Source organism: Oncorhynchus mykiss, unplaced genomic scaffold (assembly GCF_013265735.2).
Source record: "Oncorhynchus mykiss isolate Arlee unplaced genomic scaffold, USDA_OmykA_1.1 un_scaffold_225, whole genome shotgun sequence".
NCBI lineage: Eukaryota > Metazoa > Chordata > Actinopteri > Salmoniformes > Salmonidae > Oncorhynchus > Oncorhynchus mykiss.
In genome coordinates, this window is record NW_023493693.1 from 145,001 (window position 1) to 164,425 (window position 19,425).

General features: G+C 46.4%; 1 protein-coding gene across 4 annotated transcripts in view; it reads right to left on the reverse strand.

Annotated features, from left to right (window-relative positions):
* The window catches only part of LOC110510702 (amyloid-beta A4 precursor protein-binding family B member 2-like), a 48,237-nt gene that overhangs the window by 11,695 nt on the left and 17,117 nt on the right, over nt 1–19,425 (reverse strand). For 2 of the 4 annotated variants that reach the window (XM_036973196.1, XM_036973194.1), the window contains 3 exons: nt 7,651–7,656; nt 6,758–6,872; nt 1,277–1,391 (listed from right to left, as the gene is read on the reverse strand). In XM_036973196.1, coding sequence (XP_036829091.1) covers nt 1,277–1,391; nt 6,758–6,872; nt 7,651–7,656 — 236 coding nt within the window. The remainder of the gene's footprint in view (nt 1–1,276; nt 1,392–6,757; nt 6,873–7,650; nt 7,657–19,425) is intronic. The other 2 variants (XM_036973197.1, XM_036973195.1) reach the window with 1 other exon arrangement.

Genomic DNA, 19,425 nt, shown 5'->3' on the forward strand with positions numbered 1-19,425 from the left:
TCCAGTATATGTGAGACGGTAAATGTAATACATTACACAGTATACGTGATACAGTATACAGTATATGTGATACAGTATATGTGATACAGTATACAGTATATGTGATACAGTATACAGTATATGTGATAAAAAATATGTGATACAGTATCCAGTATATGTGAGACAGTAAATGTAATACATTATACAGTATATGTGATACAGTATACAGTATATGTGATACAGTATATGTGATACATTATACAGTATGTGTGATACAGTATATGTGATACAGTACACAGTATATGTGATACATTATACAGTATATGTGACACAGTATATGTGATACAGTATACGGTATATGTGATACAGTATATGTGATACAGTACACAGTATATGTGATACATTATACAGTATATATGATACAGTATATGTGATACAGTATACAGTATATGTGACACAGTATATGTGATACATTATACAGTATATGTGATACAGTATATGTGATACAGTACACAGTATATGTGATACATTATACAGTATATGTGACACAGTATATGTGATACAGTATACGGTATATGTGATACAGTATATGTGATACAGTACACAGTATATGTGATACATTATACAGTATATATGATACAGTATATGTGATACAGTACACAGTATATGTGATACATTATACAGTATATGTGATACAGTATATGTGATACAGTATACGGTATATGTGATACAGTATATGTGATGCAGTATACAGTATATGTGATACAGTATACAGTATATGTGATACAGTATATGTGATACAGTATACAGTATATGTGAGACAGTAAATGTAATACATTATACAGTATATGTGATACAGTAGAGCAGAGTACAGTAGAGCAGAGTAGATTCCAGTAGAGTAGAGTAGATTACAGTAGAGTAGATTACAGTAGAGCAGAGTAGATTACAGTAGAGTAGTGTAGATTACAGTAGACTAGATTACAGTAGAGTAGATTACAGTAGAGCAGAGTAGATTACAGTAGAGTATATTACAGTAGAGCATAGTAAGTTACAGTAGAGTAGATTATAGTAGAGTAAATTACAGTAGTGCAGAGTAGATTACAGTAGAGCAGAGTAGATTACAGTAGAGTAGAGTAGATTACAGTAGAGCAGAGTAGATTACAGTAGAGCAGAGTAGATTACAGTAGAGTAGATTACAGTAGAGTAGATTACAGTAGAGCGGAGTAGATTACAGTAGAGTAGATTACAGTAGAGTAGAGTAGATTACAGTAGAGTAGATTGCAGTAGAGTAGAGTACCTTGTAGTGGGAGGTCTAGTCCTGACTGCATTCTGTCGTGTAGAGACACGCCCCCTGACAACGCCCCTGACAACGCCCCTGATAAAGCTTTAGCATGCTTACGCTCTGACATGATCTACAAATGAGAGGAGAGGAGAGGAGAGGAGAGGAGAGGAGACGAGATGAGAGGAGGGGAGAGGAGATGAGAGGAGGGGAGAGGAGGGGAGAGGAGAGGAGAGGAGCAGAGAGGAGGGGAGAAGAGAGGAGGGGAGAGGAGAGGAGAGGAGGGGAGACGAGAGGAGGGGAGAGGAGAAGAGAGGAGCAGAGAGGAGGGGAGAAGAGAGGAGGGGAGAGGAGAGGAGGGGAGAGGAGAGGAGCAGAGAGGAGGGGAGAAGAGAGGAGGGGAGAGGAGAGGAGAGGAGGGGAGACGAGAGGAGGGGAGAGGAGAAGAGAGGAGCAGAGAGGAGGGGAGAAGAGAGGAGGGGAGAGGAGAGGAGGGGAGAGGAGAAGAGAGGCGGAGAGAAGGAGTAAATTAGTTAGAATAACCCAGGAGAAAATGTCTCTCTTGAAAGAGTGTCAAGCTGTCTCGCCAAATCACCTGGGGAGTGACACTCCCCTCCCCTCTAAGTCTACTCTGCTCTGCACACACAGCTAACCAGGTCAGCCTCTATCTCTCTCCCTCTAGCTCTCTCTCTCTCCGTCTCTCCCTCTCTCTCTCTCTCTCTCTCTCTCTCTCTCCGTCTCTCCCTCTCTCTCTCTCTCTCCCTCTCTCTCTCTCCGTCTCTCTCTCTCTCTCTCCGTTTCTCTCTCTCTTCTCCCTCTCTCTCTCCGTCTCTCTCTCTCTCTCTCCGTCTCTCCGTCTCTCTCTTTCTCTCTCTCCGTCTCTCCCTCTCTCTCTCTCTCTCTCCGTCTCTCTCTCTCTTCTCCCTCTCTCTCTCCGTCTCTCTCTCTCTCTCTCTCTCTGTCTCTCCCTCTCTCTCTCTCCGTCTCTCTCTCTCTCTCTCTCTCTCTCTCTCTCCGTCTCTCCGTCTCTCTCTCTCTCTCTCTCTCCCTCTCTCTCTCTCTCTCTCTCTCTCTCTCTCTCTCTCTCTCTCCGTCGCTCCCTCTCTCTAAAATATATTCCTCTCTGCAACACACCAATAAATGATGGATAAACTTAGGGTTTGCCACTCTCCTCTGCATTGCTCTCTCCCTCTTTCTCTCGCTCCCTCTCTCATCCCCCTCTCCATCCCTCTCTCTCTCTCCATCCCCCTCTCGCTCTGACACTAGACAGGGACTAGGACACTAGACAGGGACTAGAACACTAGACAGGGACACTAGACAGGGACTAGGACACTAGACAGGGTCTAGGGCACTAGACAGGGACAGGGACTAGGACACTAGACAGGGACTAGGACACTAGACAGGAACTAGGACACTAGACAGGGACTAGGACACTAGATAGAGATGAGGACACTAGACAGGGACCAGGACACTAGACAGGGACTAGGATACTAGACAGGGACAGGGACCAGGACACTAGACAGGGACTAGGATACTAGACAGGGACTAGGAAACTAGACAGGGACCAGGACACTAGACAGGGACTAGGACACTAGACAGGGATGAGGACACTAGACAGGGACCAGGACACTAGACAGGGACACTAGACAGGGACTAGGACACTAGACAGGGACAGGGACTAGGACACTAGACAGGGACAAGGATACTAGACAGAGACAGGGACTAGGATACTAGGCAGGGACAGGGACTAGGACACTAGACAGGGACTAGGATACTAGACAGGGACTAGGATACTAGACAGGGAAAGGGACTAGGACACTAGACAGGGACTAGGATACTAGACAGGGACACTAGACAGGGACTAGGACACTAGACAGGGACTAGGATACTAGACAGGGACAGGGACTAGGACACTAGACAGGGACTATGACACTAGACAGGGACTAGGATACTAGACAGGGACAGGGACTAGGACACTAGACAGGGACTAGGACACTAGACAGGGACTAGGATACTAGACAGGGACAGGGACTAGGACACTAGACAGGGACTAGGACACTAGACAGGGACTAGGATACTAGACAGGGACAGGGACACTAGACAGGGACCAGGACACTAGACAGGGACTAGGACACTAGACAGGGACTAGGACACTAGACAGGGACCAGGACACTAGACAGGGACTAGGACACTAAACAGGGATGAGGACACTAGACAGGGACTAGGACACTAGACAGGAACTAGGACACTAGACAGGGACACTGGACAGGGACACTAGACAGGGACTAGGACACTAGACAGGGACTAGGGCACTAGACAGGGACTAGGACACTAGACAGGGACACTGGACAGGGACACTAGACAGGGACTAGGACACTAGACAGGGACTAGGACACTAGACAGGGACTAGGACACTAGACAGGGACTAGGACACTAGACAGGGTCTAGCCGGAACATAATTACAAATCATTTGTAGACTGCAAATTGACCGCAAGAAGTGTAGGGTATAGGATGTAGGGTGTTGGGTATAGGTTTTAGAGTGTAGGGTATAGGGTATAGGGTGTAGAGTGTGTCCTAGGCTGTAGGCTATAGGTTTTATAGTGTATGGTATAGGGTATAGAGTGTAGGGTATAGCGTGTAGGGTATCGGCTATAGGTTGTAGGGTGTAGGGTACAGGCTATAGGTTGTAGGGTATAGGCTATAGGTTGTAGGGTATAAACTGTAGGGTGTAGGTTTAGGGTATAGGGTGTAGGCTATAGGTTGAAGGGTATAGAGTGTAGGCTATAGGTTGTAGGGTATAGGGTTTAGGGTATAGGATATAGGTTGTAGGGTAGAGTGTAGGCTATAGGTTGTAGGGTATAGGGTTTAGGGTATAGGATATAGGTTGTAGGGTATAGGGTGTCAGCTATAGGTTGTAGGGTGTAGGTACAGGGTGTAGGGTACAGGGTGTAGGGTAGAGGGTGTAGGGTATAGGGTACAGGTTATAGGTTGTAGGGTATAGGCTATAGGTTTAGGGTATAGAGTGTAGGCTATAGGTTGAAGGGTTTAGGGTATAGGATATAGGTTGTAGGGTATAAAGTGTAGGTTATAGGTTGTAGGGTATAGAGTGTAGGCTATAGGTTGTAGAGTATAGAGTGTAGGCTATAGGTTGTAGGGTATAAAGTGTAGGTTATAGGTTGTAGGGTAAAGAGTGTTGGGTATTGGTTGTAGGGTATAGAGTGTTGGGTATAGGTTTAGGGTATAGAGTGTAGGTTATAGGTTTAGGGTATAGAGTGTAGGCTATAGGTTGTAGGGTATAGGGTTTAGGGTATAGAATATAGGCTATAGGTTGTAGGGTATAGAGTTTAGGGTATAGGATATAGGTTATAGGTTGTAGGGTATAGAGTGTAGGCTATAGGTTTTAGGGTATAGGGTGTAGGCTATAGGTTGAAGGGTATAGGGTTTAGGGTATAGGATATAGGTTATAGGTTGTAGGATATAGGTTATTGGTTGTAGGGTATAGGGTGTTGGCTATAGGTTGTAGGGTACAGGGTGTAGGGTAGAGGGTGTAGGGTAGAGTGTGTATGGTAAAGGGAGTAGGGTACAGGGTAAAGGGTGCGGGATATAGGCTATAGGATATAGGGTGTAGGGTAGAGTGTGTATGGTAAAGGGAGTAGGGTACAGGGTAAATTATATATGTATAGGGTATAGGGTACAGGGTCAATTATATATGGTATAGGGTATAGGGTACAGGGTAAATTATATATGGTATAGGGTATAGGGTACAGGGTAAATTATATATGGTATAGGGTACAGGGTATAGGGTACAGGGTAAATTATATATGGTATAGGGTGCAGGGTACAGGGTAAATTATATATGGTATAGGGTACAGGGTATAGGGTACAGGGTAAATTATATATGGTATAGGGTGTAGGGTACAGGGTAAATTATATATGTATAGGGTGTAGGGTACAGGGTAAATGATATATGGTATAGGGTACAGGGTATAGGGTACAGGGTAAATTATATATGGTATAGGGTGTAGGGTACAGGGTAAATTGTATATGGTATAGGGTACAGGGTATAGGGTATAGGGTACAGGGTAAATTATATATGGTATAGGGTGTAGGGTACAGGGTCAATTATATATGGTATAGGGTGTAGGGTACAGGGTAAATTATATATGGTATAGGGTGTAGGGTACAGGGTAAATTATATATGGTGTAGGGTACAGGGTACAGGGTAAATGATCTATGGTATAAGGTACAGGGTACAGGGTAAATTATACATGGTATATGGTATAGGGTACAGTGTGTAGGGTATAGGGTACAAGGAGTAGGGTATAGGGTACAGGGTGTAGGGTATAGGGTACAGGGTATAGGGTACAGGGTATGGGGTGTAGGGTACAGGGTGTAGGGTACAGAGTATAGGTCACAGGGTATAGGTCACAGGGAGTAGGGTATAGGGTACAGGGTGTAGGGTACAGGGTATAGGGTCAAGGGTATAAGGTGTAGGGTACAGTGTGTAGGGTACAGGGTGTAGGGTACTGTGTTTAGGGTATATGGTTTATGGTATAGGGTATAGGGTACAGGGTGTAGGGTACAGGGTGTAGGGTACAGGGTATAGGGTCAAGGGTATAGGGTGTAGGGTACAGTGTGTTGGGTACAGGGTGTAGGGTATAGGGTACAGGGTGTAGGGTACAGGGTGTAGGGTACAGGGTATAGGGTGTAGGGTACAGGCAGTAGGGTATAGGGTAAAGGGTATAGGGTACAGGGTGTAGGGTACACGGTGTAGGGTACACAGTGTAGGGTATAGGGTACAGGGAGTAGGGTATAGGGTACAGGGAGTAGGGTATAGGATATAGTGTACAGAGTGTTGAGTATATTGTATATGGTATAGGATGTAGGGTACAGTGTGTAGGGTACAGGGTGTAGGGTATAGGGTACAGGGTGTAGGGTACAGAGTGTAGGGTACACGGTGTAGGGTATACGGTATAGGGTACAGGGTGTAGAGTATAGGGTATAAGCTGGTATAGGTATAGGGTACAGAGTGTATGGTATGGGGTACAGAGTGTAGGGTATAGGGAGTAGGGTACAGGGAGTAGGGTATAGGGACTAGGGAACAGGGAGTAAGGTATAGGGTACAGAGTGTAGGGTACAGGGTGTAGGGTATAGGGTTCAGGGTGTATAGTATAGGGTACAGGGAGTAGGGTACAGGGTATAGGGTATAGGGTATAGGGTACAGAGTGTAGGGTACAGGGTGTAGGGTATAGGGTACAGGGTGTATAGTTTAGGGTACAGGGAGTAGGGTATAGGGTACAGAGATTAGGGTACAGGGTGTAGGGTATAGGGTACAGGGTGTATAGTATAGGGCACATGGAGTAGGGTACAGGGTATAGGGTACAGGGAGTAGGGTACAGGATATAGGGTATAGGGTACAGAGTGTAGGGTACAGGGTGTAGGGTATAGGGTTCAGGGTGTATAGTATAGGGTACAGGGAGTATGGTGTAGGTTACTCACCCTAGAGCAGATGAGGTGGAGGCTGGTAGCGATGGCTTTAGCTGGCGTGTCACAACGGAACACATGACACTTCAGAATCCTGGTGTCCTTATCCCTCGCTACGTACGCAAAGTCCCTGGGGAGGAGAGGAGAGGGTTAACAGAGAAGGAGAGGGAGGAGGAGAGGGAGGAGGAGAGGAGAGGGTTAACAGAGGAGGAGAGGAGAGGGTTAACAGAGGAGAGGGAGGAGGAGAGGGAGAGGAGAGGGTTAACAGAGGAGGAGAGGGAGGAGGAGAGGGAGAGGAGAGGGTTAACAGAGGAGGAGAGGAGAGGGTTAACAGAGGAGGAGAGGAGAGGGTTAACAGAGGAGGAGAGGAGAGGGTTAACAGAGGAGGAGAGGAGAGGGTTAACAACTGGTAAACACCTTGAAGACAGTAAGGCTGAGGAAATTAAACAATAGCCAGAACATTAGAGGAGAGGAGAGGAGAGGAGAGGAGAGGAGGAGAGGAGAGGAGAAGGATAGGGGAGAGGAGAGGAGAAGGATAGGGAGAGAGGAGGGGAGAAGGATAGGGGAGAGGGGGAGGAGAGGAGGAGAAGGATAGGGGAGAGGAGGAGGAGAGGAAGAGAAGGATAGGGGAGAGGAGAGGAGAAGGAGGGGGGGAGGAGGAGAGGAGGAGAAGGATAGGGAGAGAGGAGGAGGAGATGAGGAGAAGGATAGGGGAGAGGAGAGGAGAGGATAGGGGGAGAGGAGGAGAAGGATAGGGGAGAGGAGAGGAGAAGGATAGGGAGAGAGGAGGAGGAGAGGAGGAGAAGGATAGGGGAGAGGAGGAGGAGAGGAGGAGAGCATAGGGGAGAGGAGGAGGAGGATAGGGGGAGAGGAGGACAAGGATAGGGGGAGAACAAGAACATGTTTACCTCTCTCTGAGTCCAGGGAAGCAAGGGAGGAGAGGAGGAGTTAGTTAAAGAGAGGTGGGAGAGAGGAGGAGAGGAGGAGAGGAGAAGAGGAGAGGAGAAGAGGAGAGGAGGAGAGGAGACGAGGAGGTGGAGGAGAGGAGGAGAGGAGAAGAGGAGAGGAGATGAGCAGAGGAGTAGGAGGAGAGGAATAGAGGAGAGGAGGAGAGGAGACGAGGAGAGGAGTAGAGGAGACGAGGAGAAGAGGAGAGAAGTAAAGGAGATGAGCAGAGGAGGAGAGGAGAGGAGAAGAGTGGAGGAATAGAGGAGACGAGGAGAGGAGGAGGAGGAGAGAAAAACACAAAATCTCAGCAAGACCTCCTGCTAGGAGGAACAAGGATTACATCTACTACCACACAACACCTCCTGCTAGGAGGAACAAGGATTACATCTACTACCACACAACACCTCCTGCTAGGAGGAACAAGGATTACATCTACTACCACACAACACCTCCTGCTGAGGAACAAGGATTACATCTACTACCACACAAGACCTCCTGCTAGGAGGAACAAGGATTACATCTACTACCACACAAGACCTCCTGCTAGGAGGAACAAGGATTACATCTACTACCACACAACACCTCCTGCTGAGGAACAAGGATTACATCTACTACCACACAACACCTCCTGCTGAGGAACAAGGATTACATCTACTTCCACACAAGACCTCCTGCTGAGGTACAAGGATTACATCTACTACCACACAACACCTCCTGATAGGAGGAACAAGGATTACATCTACTACCACACAACACCTCCTGCTAGGAGGAACAAGGATTCCATCTACTACCACACAACACCTCCTGATAGGAGGAACAAGGATTACATCTACTACCACACAACACCTCCTGCTGAGGAACAAGGATGACATCTACTACCACACAACACCTCCTGCTAGGAGGAACAATGATTACAGCTACTACCACACAACACCTCCTGCTGAGGAACAAGGATGACATCTACTACCACACAACACCTCCTGCTAGGAGGAACAAGGATTACATCTACTACCACACAACACCTCCTGCTGAGGAACAAGGATTACATCTACTACCACACAACACCTCCTGATAGGAGGAACAAGGATTACATCTACTACCACACAACACCTCCTGATAGGAGGAACAAGGATTACATCTACTACCACACAAGACCTCCTGATAGGAGGAACAAGGATTACATCTACTACCACACAACACCTCCTGCTGAGGAACAAGGATTACATCTACTACCACACAACACCTCCTGCTAGGAGGAACAAGGATTACATCTACTACCACACAACACCTCCTGCTAGGAGGAACAAGGATTACATCTACTACCACACAACACCTCCTGCTAGGAGGAACAAGGATTACATCTACTACCACACAACACCTCCTGCTAGGAGGAACAAGGATTACATCTACTACCACACAACACCTCCTGCTAGGAGGAACAAGGATTACATCTACTACCACACAACACCTCCTGCTAGGAGGAACAAGGATTACATCTACTACCACACAAGACCTCCTGCTGAGGAACAAGGATTACATCTACTACCACACAACACCTCCTGCTAGGAGGAACAAGGATTACATCTACTACCACACAAGACCTCCTGCTGAGGAACAAGGATTACATCTACTACCACACAAGACCTCCTGCTAGGAGGAACAAGGATTACATCTACTACCACACAAGACCTCCTGCTAGGAGGAACAAGGATTACATCTACTACCACACAACACCTCCTGCTGAGGAACAAGGATTACATCTACTACCACACAACACCTCCTGCTAGGAGGAACAAGGATTACATCTACTACCACACAAGACCTCCTGCTAGGAGGAACAAGGATTACATCTACTACCACACAACACCTCCTGATAGGAGGAACAAGGATTACATCTACTACCACACAACACCTCCTGCTAGGAGGAACAAGGATTACATCTACTACCACACAAGACCTCCTGCTGAGGAACAAGGATTACATCTACTACCACACAACACCTCCTGCTAGGAGGAACAAGGATTACATCTACTACCACACAAGACCTCCTACTGAGGAACAAGGATTACATCTACTACCACACAACACCTCCTGCTAGGAGGAACAAGGATTACATCTACTACCACACAATACCTCCTGTTGAGGAACAAGGATTACATCTACTACCACACAACACCTCCTGCTGAGGAACAAGGATTACATCTACTACCACACAAGACCTCCTGCTGAGGAACAAGGATTACATCTACTACCACACAACACCTCCTGATAGGAGGAACAAGGATTACATCTACTACCACACAACACCTCCTGCTGAGGAACAAGGATTACATCTACTACCACACAAGACCTCCTGCTAGGAGGAACAAGGATTACATCTACTACCACACAACACCTCCTGATAGGAGGAACAAGGATTACATCTACTACCACACAACACCTCCTGCTAGGAGGAACAAGGATTACATCTACTACCACACAACACCTCCTGCTAGGAGGAACAAGGATTACATCTACTACCACACAAGACCTCCTGCTAGGAGGAACAAGGATTACATCTACTACCACACAACACCTCCTGCTAGGAGGAACAAGGATTACATCTACTACCACACAACACCTCCTGATAGGAGGAACAAGGATTACATCTACTACCACACAAGACCTCCTGCTAGGAGGAACAAGGATTACATCTACTACCACACAACACCTCCTGCTAGGAGGAACAAGGATTACATCTACTACCACACAACACCTCCTGCTAGGAGGAACAAGGATTACATCTACTACCACACAAGACCTCCTGATAGGAGGAACAAGGATTACATCTACTACCACACAACACCTCCTGCTGAGGAACAAGGATTACATCTACTACCACACAACACCTCCTGCTGAGGAACAAGGATTACATCTACTACCACACAACACCTCCTGCTAGGAGGAACAAGGATTACATCTACTACCACACAAGACCTCCTGCTAGGAGGAACAAGGATTACATCTACTACCACACAAGACCTCCTGCTGAGGAACAAGGATTACATCTACTACCACACAACACCTCCTGCTGAGGAACAAGGATTACATCTACTACCACACAACACCTCCTGCTAGGAGGAACAAGGATTACATCTACTACCACACAACACCTCCTGCTAGGAGGAACAAGGATTACATCTACTACCACACAACACCTCCTGCTAGGAGGAACAATGATTACAGCTACTACCACACAACACCTCCTGCTGAGGAACAAGGATGACATCTACTACCACACAACACCTCCTGCTAGGAGGAACAAGGATTACATCTACTACCACACAACACCTCCTGCTGAGGAACAAGGATTACATCTACTACCACACAACACCTCCTGATAGGAGGAACAAGGATTACATCTACTACCACACAACACCTCCTGCTAGGAGGAACAAGGATTACATCTACTACCACACAACACCTCCTGCTAGGAGGAACAAGGATTACATCTACTACCACACAACACCTCCTGCTAGGAGGAACAAGGATTACATCTACTACCACACAAGACCTCCTGCTGAGGAACAAGGATTACATCTACTACCACACAACACCTCCTGCTAGGAGGAACAAGGATTACATCTACTACCACACAAGACCTCCTGCTGAGGAACAAGGATTACATCTACTACCACACAAGACCTCCTGCTAGGAGGAACAAGGATTACATCTACTACCACACAAGACCTCCTGCTAGGAGGAACAAGGATTACATCTACTACCACACAACACCTCCTGCTGAGGAACAAGGATTACATCTACTACCACACAACACCTCCTGCTAGGAGGAACAAGGATTACATCTACTACCACACAAGACCTCCTGCTAGGAGGAACAAGGATTACATCTACTACCACACAACACCTCCTGATAGGAGGAACAAGGATTACATCTACTACCACACAACACCTCCTGCTAGGAGGAACAAGGATTACATCTACTACCACACAAGACCTCCTGCTGAGGAACAAGGATTACATCTACTACCACACAACACCTCCTGCTAGGAGGAACAAGGATTACATCTACTACCACACAAGACCTCCTACTGAGGAACAAGGATTACATCTACTACCACACAACACCTCCTGCTAGGAGGAACAAGGATTACATCTACTACCACACAATACCTCCTGTTGAGGAACAAGGATTACATCTACTACCACACAACACCTCCTGCTGAGGAACAAGGATTACATCTACTACCACACAAGACCTCCTGCTGAGGAACAAGGATTACATCTACTACCACACAACACCTCCTGATAGGAGGAACAAGGATTACATCTACTACCACACAACACCTCCTGCTGAGGAACAAGGATTACATCTACTACCACACAAGACCTCCTGCTAGGAGGAACAAGGATTACATCTACTACCACACAACACCTCCTGATAGGAGGAACAAGGATTACATCTACTACCACACAACACCTCCTGCTAGGAGGAACAAGGATTACATCTACTACCACACAACACCTCCTGCTAGGAGGAACAAGGATTACATCTACTACCACACAAGACCTCCTGCTAGGAGGAACAAGGATTACATCTACTACCACACAACACCTCCTGCTAGGAGGAACAAGGATTACATCTACTACCACACAACACCTCCTGATAGGAGGAACAAGGATTACATCTACTACCACACAAGACCTCCTGCTAGGAGGAACAAGGATTACATCTACTACCACACAACACCTCCTGCTAGGAGGAACAAGGATTACATCTACTACCACACAACACCTCCTGCTAGGAGGAACAAGGATTACATCTACTACCACACAAGACCTCCTGATAGGAGGAACAAGGATTACATCTACTACCACACAACACCTCCTGCTGAGGAACAAGGATTACATCTACTACCACACAACACCTCCTGCTGAGGAACAAGGATTACATCTACTACCACACAAGACCTCCTGATAGGAGGAACAAGGATTACATCTACTACCACACAACACCTCCTGCTGAGGAACAAGGATTACATCTACTACCACACAACACCTCCTGCTAGGAGGAACAAGGATTACATCTACTACCACACAAGACCTCCTGCTAGGAGGAACAAGGATTACATCTACTACCACACAACACCTCCTGATAGGAGGAACAAGGATTACATCTACTACCACACAACACCTCCTGCTAGGAGGAACAAGGATTACATCTACTACCACACAAGACCTCCTGCTGAGGAACAAGGATTACATCTACTACCACACAACACCTCCTGCTAGGAGGAACAAGGATTACATCTACTACCACACAATACCTCCTGTTGAGGAACAAGGATTACATCTACTACCACACAACAACTCCTGCTGAGGAACAAGGATTACATCTACTACCACACAAGACCTCCTGCTGAGGAACAAGGATTACATCTACTACCACACAACACCTCCTGATAGGAGGAACAAGGATTACATCTACTACCACACAACACCTCCTGCTGAGGAACAAGGATTACATCTACTACCACACAACACCTCCTGCTAGGAGGAACAAGGATTACATCTACTACCACACAAGACCTCCTGCTAGGAGGAACAAGGATTACATCTACTACCACACAAGACCTCCTGATAGGAGGAACAAGGATTACATCTACTACCACACAAGACCTCCTGCTAGGAGGAACAAGGATTACATCTACTACCACACAAGACCTCCTGCTGAGGAACAAGGATTACATCTACTACCACACAAGACCTCCTGATAGGAGGAACAAGGATTACATCTACTACCACACAAGACCTCCTGCTAGGAGGAACAAGGATTACATCTACTACCACACAACACCTCCTGCTGAGGAACAAGGATTACATCTACTACCACACAACACCTCCTGCTAGGAGGAACAAGGATTACATCTACTACCACACAACACCTCCTGCTAGGAGGAACAAGGATTACATCTACTACCACACAACACCTCCTGATAGGAGGAACAAGGATTACATCTACTACCACACAACACCTCCTGCTAGGAGGAACAAGGATTACATCTACTACCACACAAGACCTCCTGCTGAGGAACAAGGATTACATCTACTACCACACAACACCTCCTGCTAGGAGGAACAAGGATTACATCTACTACCACACAAGACCTCCTACTGAGGAACAAGGATTACATCTACTACCACACAACACCTCCTGCTAGGAGGAACAAGGATTACATCTACTACCACACAATACCTCCTGTTGAGGAACAAGGATTACATCTACTACCACACAACACCTCCTGCTGAGGAACAAGGATTACATCTACTACCACACAAGACCTCCTGCTGAGGAACAAGGATTACATCTACTACCACACAACACCTCCTGATAGGAGGAACAAGGATTACATCTACTACCACACAACACCTCCTGCTGAGGAACAAGGATTACATCTACTACCACACAAGACCTCCTGCTAGGAGGAACAAGGATTACATCTACTACCACACAACACCTCCTGATAGGAGGAACAAGGATTACATCTACTACCACACAACACCTCCTGCTAGGAGGAACAAGGATTACATCTACTACCACACAACACCTCCTGCTAGGAGGAACAAGGATTACATCTACTACCACACAAGACCTCCTGCTAGGAGGAACAAGGATTACATCTACTACCACACAACACCTCCTGCTAGGAGGAACAAGGATTACATCTACTACCACACAACACCTCCTGATAGGAGGAACAAGGATTACATCTACTACCACACAAGACCTCCTGCTAGGAGGAACAAGGATTACATCTACTACCACACAACACCTCCTGCTAGGAGGAACAAGGATTACATCTACTACCACACAACACCTCCTGCTAGGAGGAACAAGGATTACATCTACTACCACACAAGACCTCCTGATAGGAGGAACAAGGATTACATCTACTACCACACAACACCTCCTGCTGAGGAACAAGGATTACATCTACTACCACACAACACCTCCTGCTAGGAGGAACAAGGATTACATCTACTACCACACAAGACCTCCTGCTAGGAGGAACAAGGATTACATCTACTACCACACAACACCTCCTGATAGGAGGAACAAGGATTACATCTACTACCACACAACACCTCCTGCTAGGAGGAACAAGGATTACATCTACTACCACACAAGACCTCCTGCTGAGGAACAAGGATTACATCTACTACCACACAACACCTCCTGATAGGAGGAACAAGGATTACATCTACTACCACACAAGACCTCCTACTGAGGAACAAGGATTACATCTACTACCACACAACACCTCCTGCTAGGAGGAACAAGGATTACATCTACTACCACACAATACCTCCTGTTGAGGAACAAGGATTACATCTACTACCACACAACACCTCCTGCTGAGGAACAAGGATTACATCTACTACCACACAACACCTCCTGCTAGGAGGAACAAGGATTACATCTACTACCACACAACACCTCCTGCTGAGGAACAAGGATTACATCTACTACCACACAACACCTCCTGCTAGGAGGAACAAGGATTACATCTACTACCACACAAGACCTCCTGCTGAGGAACAAGGATTACATCTACTACCACACAACACCTCCTGATAGGAGGAACAAGGATTACATCTACTACCACACAACACCTCCTGCTGAGGAACAAGGATTACATCTACTACCACACAACACCTCCTGCTAGGAGGAACAAGGATTACATCTACTACCACACAAGACCTCCTGCTAGGAGGAACAAGGATTACATCTACTACCACACAAGACCTCCTGATAGGAGGAACAAGGATTACATCTACTACCACACAAGACCTCCTGATAGGAGGAACAAGGATTACATCTACTACCACACAAGACCTCCTGCTGAGGAACAAGGATTCCATCTACTACCACACAACACCTCCTGCTGAGGAACAAGGATTACATCTACTACCACACAACACCTCCTGCTAGGAGGAACAAGGATTACATCTACTACCACACAAGACCTCCTGCTAGGAGGAACAAGGATTACATCTACTACCACACAAGACCTCCTGCTGAGGAACAAGGATTACATCTACTACCACACAACACCTCCTGCTGAGGAACAAGGATTACATCTACTACCACACAACACCTCCTGCTAGGAGGAACAAGGATTACATCTACTACCACATAACACCTCCTGCTAGGAGGAACAAGGATTACATCTACTACCACACAACACCTCCTGATAGGAGGAACAAGGATTACATCTACTACCACACAACACCTCCTGCTAGGAGGAACAAGGATTCCATCTACTACCACACAAGGAACATCGTTCTGAACGTTGACATCACAATACCCCATAATGACATCACAATACCCCATAATGACATCACAATACCCCATAATGACATCACAATACCCCATAATGACATCACTATACCCCATACTGACACCACAATACCCCATAATGACATCACAATACCCCATAATGACATCACAATACCCCATAATGACATCACAATACCCCATAATGACATCACAATACCCCATAATGACATCACAATACCCCATAATGACATCACAATACCCCATAATGACATCACAACACCCCATAATGACATCACAATACCCCATAATGACATCACAACACCCCATAATGACATCACAATACCCCATAATGACATCACAATACCTCATAATGACATCACAATACCCCATAATGACATCACAATACCCCATAATGACATCACAATACCCCATAATGACATCACAATACCCCATAATGACATCACAATACACCATAATGACATCACAATACACCATAATGACATCACAATACCCCATAATGACATCACAATACCCCATAATGACATCACAATACCCCATAATGACACCACAATACCCCATAATGACATCACAATAACCCATAATGACATCACAATACCCCATAATGACATCACAATACCCCATAATGACACCACAATACCCCATAATGACATCACAATAACCCATAATGACATCACAATACCCCATAATGACATCACAATACCCCATAATGACATCACAATACCCCATAATGACACCACAATACCCCATAATGACATCACAATAACCCATAATGACATCACAATACCCCATAATGACACCACAATACCCCATAATGACATCACAATAACCCATAATGACATCACAATAACCCATAATGACATCACAATACCCCATAATGACATCACAATAACCCATAATGACACCACAATACCCCATAATGACATCACAATACCCCATAATGACACCACAATAACCCATAATGACATCACAATACCCCATAATGACACCACAATACCCCATAATGACATCACAATACCCCATAATGACATCACAACACCCCATAATGACATCACAATACCCCATAATGACATCACAATACCCCATAATGACATCACAATACCCCATAATGACATCACAATACCCCATAATGACATCACAATAACCCATAATGACATCACAATACCCCATAATGACATCACAATACCCCATAATGACATCACAATAACCCCATAATGACACCACAATACCCCATAATGACATCACAATACCCCATAATGACATCACAATACCCCATAATGACATCACAATACCCCATAATGACATCACAATACCCCATAATGACATCACAATACCCCATAATGACATCACAATACCCCATAATGACACCACAATACCCCATAATGACATCACAATACCCCATAATGACATCACAACACCCCATAATGACATCACAATACCCCATAATGACATCACAATACCCCATAAAGACATCACAATACCCCATAATGACATCACAATACCCCATAATGACATCACAATACCCCATAATGACATCACAATAACCCATAATGACATCACAATACCCCATAATGACATCACAATACCCCATAATGACATCACAATAACCCCATAATGACACCACAATACCCCATAATGACATCACAATACCCCATAATGACATCACAATACCCCATAATGACATCACAACACCCCAATAATGACATCACAATACCCCATAATGACATCACTATACCCCATAAAGACATCACAAAACCCCATAATGACATCACAATACCCCATAATGACATCACAATACCCCATAATGACATCACAATAACCCATAATGACATCACAATACCCCATAATGACATCACAATAACCCCATAATGACACCACAATACCCCATAATGACATCACAATACCCCATAATGACATCACAATACCCCATAATGACATCACAATACCCCATAATGACATCACAATAACCCATAATGACATCACAATACCCCATAATGACATCACAATACCCCATAATGACATCACAATACCCCATAATGACAAAGCAACATTTCTTTCAAATGTATTTAAAACAACTGAAATATCACATTCAGACCCTTTACTCAGTACTTTGTTGAAGCACCTTTGCGATTACAGCCTTGAGTCTTCTTGGGTTTGACGCTACAAGTTTGGCAGACCTGTATTTGGAGAGTTTCTCCCATTCTTCTCTGCAGATCCTCTCAAGCTCTGTCAGGTTGGATGGGGAGCGGTGCTGCTCAGTGTGGAGGAGCGGGGGGGGGTACAGAGTCAATGTGGAGGAGCGGGGGGGTACAGAGTCAATGTGGAGGAGCAGGGGGGGGGTACAGAGTCAATGTGGAGGAGCGGGGGGGGGGGGGGGGGTGTACAGAGTCAATGTGGAGGAGCGGGGGGGTACAGAGTCAATGTGGAGGAGCAGGGGGGGGGGTGTACAGAGTCAATGTGGAGGAGCGGGGGGGGGGTACAGAGTCAATGTGGAGGAGCGGGGGGGGGGGGTGTACAGAGTCAATGTGGAGGAGCGGGGGGGTACAGAGTCAATGTGGAGGAGCAGGGGGGGGGGGTGTACAGAGTCAATGTGGAGGAGCGGGGGGGGGGGGTACAGAGTCAATGTGGAGGAGCAGGGGGGGGCGGGGGGGGGCGGGGGGGGGCGGGGGGGTACAGAGTCAATGTGGAGGAGCAGAGGGGGGGTGGGGGGTACAGAGTCAATGTGGAGGAGCAGGGGGGGGTACAGAGTCAATGTGGAGGAGCGGGGGGGGTACAGAGTCAATGTGGAGGAGCGGGGGGGGTACAGAGTCAATGTGGAGGAGCAGGGGGGGGGGTACAGAGTCAATGTGGAGGAGCAGGGGGGGGGGTACAGAGTCAATGTGGAGGAGCAGGGGGGGGGGGGGGACAATGTAAATAGTGGCCATTTGATTAGATGTTCAGGAGTCTTATGGCTTTTGGGGGGTAGAAGCTGTTTAAAAGCCTCTTGGACCTAGACGTGGCGCTCCGGTACCGCTTGCCGTGCAGTAGCAGAGAGAACAGTCTATGACTGGGGTGGCTGGAGTCTCTGACAATTTTTAGGGCCTTCCTCTGACACCACCTGGTGTAGAGGTCCTGGATGGCAGGAAGCTTGGCCCCTGTGATATACTGGGCCGTACACACTACCCTCTGTAGTGCCTTGCGGTCGGAGGCCGAGCAGTTGCCATACCAGGCAGTGATGCAACCTGTCAGGATGCTCTCGATGGTGCAGCTGTAGAACCTTCTGAGGATCTGAGGACCCATGCCAAATCTTTTCAGTCTCCTGAGGGGGAATAAGCTTTGTCGTGTCCTCTTCACGACTGTCTTGGTGTGTTTGGACCATGACAGTTTGTTGGTGATG